This window comes from Cibotium barometz, chromosome 26, assembly GCF_041138505.1.
Source record: "Cibotium barometz isolate CiBa-2024 chromosome 26, ASM4113850v1, whole genome shotgun sequence".
Lineage (NCBI taxonomy): Eukaryota > Viridiplantae > Streptophyta > Polypodiopsida > Cyatheales > Cibotiaceae > Cibotium > Cibotium barometz.
Genome location: NC_141071.1, coordinates 3,602,998 through 3,608,284, shown reverse-complemented (window position 1 = coordinate 3,608,284; position 5,287 = coordinate 3,602,998). Strand labels below are relative to the sequence as shown.

General features: G+C 40.8%; 1 protein-coding gene across 1 annotated transcript; it reads right to left on the bottom strand.

Moving 5' to 3' along the window:
• Positions 1 to 533: 533 nt before the first annotated feature.
• Positions 534 to 1,957, bottom strand: LOC147623582 (uncharacterized). The gene is made up of 3 exons (XM_086820861.1): positions 1,333 to 1,957; positions 1,109 to 1,185; positions 534 to 966 (listed from the first exon to the last, which is right to left on the bottom strand). Exons 1-3 carry the CDS (start codon positions 1,451 to 1,453, stop codon positions 838 to 840), a joined length of 327 nt encoding a protein of 108 aa, XP_086676987.1. The 5' UTR covers positions 1,454 to 1,957; the 3' UTR covers positions 534 to 837.
• Between the last annotated feature and the right edge of the window lie 3,330 nt (positions 1,958 to 5,287).

The following is a 5,287-nucleotide window of genomic DNA, read 5'->3' as shown; positions in this document are numbered from 1 at the left end:
AAGAGTTTCAGGAAGCTTCCATGTGGCAAGAATTTGGAAGTTTTGGATGTAATTTGGAGGTTCTAAGACAGTAGGATCCTATTAGTCTAGAAAGGGGGGGTAAGGTCCTATATAATTGTAGGAATTGGAAAAATATCAAAGCGAAGCACGGCTTAGTCCGCGAGTAGATTAAAATGAAAGGTATCCCGATTCCGTATCATCAAAACCTTGGAACATAGAGGTGCCACGTAGCCAAGAATCGTAGCAACATTAAGGACCACGTCAATAAAGAAACCTTTTAATACTGCGCGCGCGCGTTATAATTCAGAGCATATACATTGAACTTATTAACCGTTAAAACAGAAGTGAGCACATTGAACTTATTAACCGTTACATTGAACTTATTAACCGTTAAAACAGAAGTGAGCACATTGAACTTATTAACCGTTAAAACAGAAGTGAGCTGGAGAAGAAGATTAACAGAAAAGATTTATGTATGACAGAATAATATTACATAAATTTCCTCATGGCCTTGCGTGGTCGTACCAGTACGCGGCGATGTTGATTACCGATTGCTGCTTTTAATTATCCTTCCCTTGATCGAAGTACTGATCGTTATTTTAACAGTGGCGTTTCATATCCACGGACAATTCGATAATCGACAACTAATGAATAATTGGATTCGTGTACCATATAACGAGCGTTAATAAATGATGGCCAAGCATTAGCCACTTAATTGGGCGCGGCGTTGCGCCTATGATAATGCTTACAAACGAGATTGATGAGCATATAAGATCACGACTGCATATTCGTCAATTATTGTCGATGATCATGGTAAGTAATATATAGTGGGGATGATCAATTGTTCTTGGGAGGGTGTGTTCTGGGACTTCTGTAGTCGAGGTGAAATGCAGTTCCGGCGTCCCTTTCTAGTAGCGTAGTACTGTTCTCTTCATGCTCTTCCTCAGCCTTTGCTTTATTCGAGACCTTAACAAAAAGCATCCAAACCCATCAACAACATCCATACGTATAATCATAATTAGCACATCGGTTTGTTATAATAACACCTTAACTATTTGATTGCAATATATATATTAATGATACATTTTCTGACAAACCATTGCAATACCTGATAATTATCGATCGATGCCACTAAGGGGTGCATAGATTGCTTGCTATCTAAGGCTGTTAGAGGCGGCTCCTCTTCTGCAGAAAACAGAAAAGGAAGTTGGCATTGATGATTAGATGCGCGCGCGCACACACACACACACAAAAACATGCCAATCAAACTATTTATGTGCTATCCATGGTCAACCATCTATTAATGATCCACATTCTCAAAATATTTCTTACCTTCTTCATGAGCTGATGAGCTCTGGTTGTAACTTGAGAGCATTAGGAGACCCACAATTAAAATCACAAGATTGGTGCAAACTAGGAGGTTGAATACAAGAGGTTTCCCTCTGAGGATCATTATGGGATTGGATGAAGTGAGCCGAATGTGTGCCTATGCTTGGAATCCTTGCATCATGAAGCTTAAGGTTTTGAGGCTCTAGGTTTCAAAGGCTAGAAAAAAACTCGCAGAATAGCTCAGAAGCAAGTGATTACTATGACTATCAAACAGGCAGCAGGAGCTGCAGAAAGTTGGATTGATTCATCAGGGCTTCAACATCAAGAAAAGGATACACACACACACACACACACACAGAGAGAGAGAGAGAGAGAGCGAGAGAAGCAAGCAAACATTGGACCTTCGGTATTGTGTTTTTTGCTGTAGGAGTAGGAAGGCCTAAATATAAAGTCCACCGTCAAACCTAATTACAAAGCGTAATTAAGTACACTCCAGCTTGAAACATGAGATGCAGCTTAGGATTAGCGTTTGTGATGAGACGTGCGGGGTGATTAGGGAAGGCTTAAGCTAAACAACAGTTACTACTCGAAGTGTAATGCTGAGCATGTGGGTGTAGAGTACGTCTGTGTGTAGAGAGAGAGAGAGAGAGAGAGAGAGAGAGAGAGAGAGCAAGTGTGTGTGTGTGTGTGAGAGAGAGCAGCTTTTCTTCACAAGCCACTAGGGGCCATTTTCGAAAGGGCCCATGTCGACAGAGCCTGCAGCCTTCTTGCCGGGTTTGTTGAGAAGCAAGTTGAGACAGGATAGCAACTGGCTTGCTAACCTGTTAGCCGTTGGCCTTCTAAAGCATGCGCCACCTTACACCTACCTGCTCTCCCAGGGAAGGGAAGGGAAGGATCTCATAGCGCAAGTGCTCACTGCTTAGTGCATCCTCCTACGGCCATGAAGCCCTTCTACCACACACTGTCTCTTCTCAGTCTTCTTGCCACCACTGTCACTACAGGGCTTTTAATGGGTCTTGGCTTTTCCGCTAATTGTCCCTCATGGCAACCGCATTGGTCCCACGTTTACTACTGTAGGCCTCAAATCTGAACAGTGAAGGATCTCTCAACATTTCATATTATATGACAAAGACATAATACTTTGAACCCCTCTCACTGTCTTTTTGCTAATTGTGTGTTTTTTTTAAAATCCTAGGCTTCTTTTGTGAACTGTGAGCCTCCCTCTCCCAAGGGTACCACAACCTTCCAATTTGAGGTCTCTAGGATGTTTACACACACTTTGCAATGGGGGCGTTGGTTTACTCACAAACATGGACACACATCATGGAGGCCTATAAACTCTTGCCATATATGAAAAATCTCTACCATCCAATCACCCCCCCCCCCAAAACCCCCAAAAAAAAACCCACTCATTGCAAGACCCTATCACATCAACTCTCGGTCTCTCATCCCTTAGCTGGCCCCACACAAGGTGCTTACCATTGAAGCAGCTTGTGAAGAAGAGAGCTCCATCAACAGATTTTGCTAATAACTCTCCTCATCAACCCCATAGATTTACTGATAAATTAGCCGAGAATACCAGATCAAAAGGAGCTCCTCAATTATACGGAATGGGTGGAGTGAACACCCAAGAGTGCTTCCCCTACTAGTAGGACCCAACGTACTCAAAGACAAACATGAACACATAGGGAGAATGTTGGAGAGTGTGGGTCCGCATTGTTGTGAAGTGGTGAGATGTTCACTTACATTTAGAATTTGTATTTTGAGACAAGAGGCTAGAGGTCTCCAATTGTATGTTCGATTGTATTATCTTTAGCTCAAAGGAAGTGAGTTGTGCAAAGGGTAGAAGAATCAAAGGAAGTGAGTAACTGTTGTGAAAAGGGTAGAAGGTTGTAGAAGAATCAAAAAGTTGTGGTTGGAGGTTGAGGCGATAGCATCCATCATAATTCTTAAGATGGTATTAGAGCTCCCGTGTTGTTAGTGGCAAACAAATAGGATTAGAAATGTCTCCTTGAATTTAAGTTTAGATTAGTTTCCTTCCCTCATTCATGTGAGTAGCAGACACACTTGTTATGTGAGTGAACTTTTTTGAGAATTTCATTATATTTATTCAATAAAAATTATAGTCAGAGATGAGAGTACATGAATATCTCTAAATAATCAGAGAAATATAAAGAAAATAAATTTATAAGATAAAAATAGTATATTTATGATAAAGATCCCCAAAAAGTAGGTCGGTTTTTTCATACTGTTGAATTTAGCAAAACGGCACGCACACCAGGCCTATTCCCATAATTTTAAGTACCAACTCGATTGTATTCTGAAAAAAAACTAGAGAGATACAGTGGCTGCAAGTTGCACGCCTGTACTTGTATACAGGGAGTCAAGACAGGCTGAGATAGGCAAACGTCTATAGGGAGTATTAATTCTCTTATTGTTTTCCTTATATGGTTTAATTATTTCATGAGTGAGAGACAGAGACATAGACAGAGATTAAACATGGTTTGTAAGAATTGCAAGTTCCTTGGATGAAGCTCTCTTTTCTTTCTATGTTCTCTTTTCTCCTCTAATGAGAAGATGTATGATTGTATCAAATTACTTCATACCTTAATAAATCATTGAAATACTCATATGTTCTCTTTTCTCCTCTAATGAGAAGATGTATGATTGTATCAAATTACTTCATACCTTAATAAATCATTGAAATACTCATATGTGAGACCGCGGGTCTTACATAGGGGGGCAGATTGGACTCAATGCTTTTGTCTTGTGTTCATAAATATTTTTTTCGTTTAAGTTTTCCATTTAATGCTTCTTCTAAGGTTGATGTATTAACTTGTAGTTAACTTATTTAAAGTAATTTATAAAATTTGTTGAAATCTTGCACTTCGAGAAAAGGTCATGTAATAAGACTACTCGAAAGATCCTTCTGGCAGGCTTATTGTGACCAACCTTTTCTGGCAGGCTTATTGTGACCAACCTTTTTTGGAGATACGGCCGAATATGTCAAAAGGTGTGGAAACGGATGGTGATTCCACACAATAAGGACAAGATGCCCCTCTACCCCGTCATGTCCTTACAACCATTTGAGAAATGGGACATTGATTTCGTGGGTTCCATTAGCCCGGCTACCCGACACACCCAAGCTTGGTATATCATAGCAGCAACAATGAACTACTACACCAAATGGGTTGGAGCTCGAGCCACAAGAAAAGTCGATGCAAGGTCCATGACTAAATTCCTTTACCAATGTGTAATCACTCGCTTTGTGTGCCCCCTTGAGCTTGTCAGTGAGACAATGGTACACCCACTTCATAAATGAGGTAATACTGGTCACACATCGTAAATCTTCACCCTATTATCCCCAAGCCAATGGCCAAGCAAAAAGCACTACCCTATGCACCATCTTGACCAAGACTGTAGCTCGGCAAGTCGCAAACAACTGGGAACAAAAGTTGTCGGCTGCACTCTGGGCTTATCACACTACATATAAAGTGGCTATTAACATGACACCCTTCAATTTAACATATGGAATTGAAGTAGTTATGCCTATGGAATTCTTGGTGCCAGGCTTAAGGGTAGCCATACACGAAAGACTCACCGACAATGTTCTGAGCGACCGAATCTTCGAGCTTGAGAAACTCGATGAAACGCGTCTAAGGGCTGTGTATGGAATGATTGTCGAAAAACTAATGTGCAAGCATTGGTTTGATGACCAGCTCAAGGACAAAGAGATAAATGAGGGGGATACATTCCTTCTCTATAGCACTAAAAATCACAAGAAAAACTCAAATACAAAGGACTAGAACCCTTCCTAGTGAACTAAAATAACCCCACAAGGTGTAGCGCACATTCAAACACTTGATGGTGTCGAGATGGCCAGTTATTTCAATAGTAGAAAAATGCGATGCTACTATGGACCACTCACGCAGAACAACTTAAAAGCAATTCGCCTCAA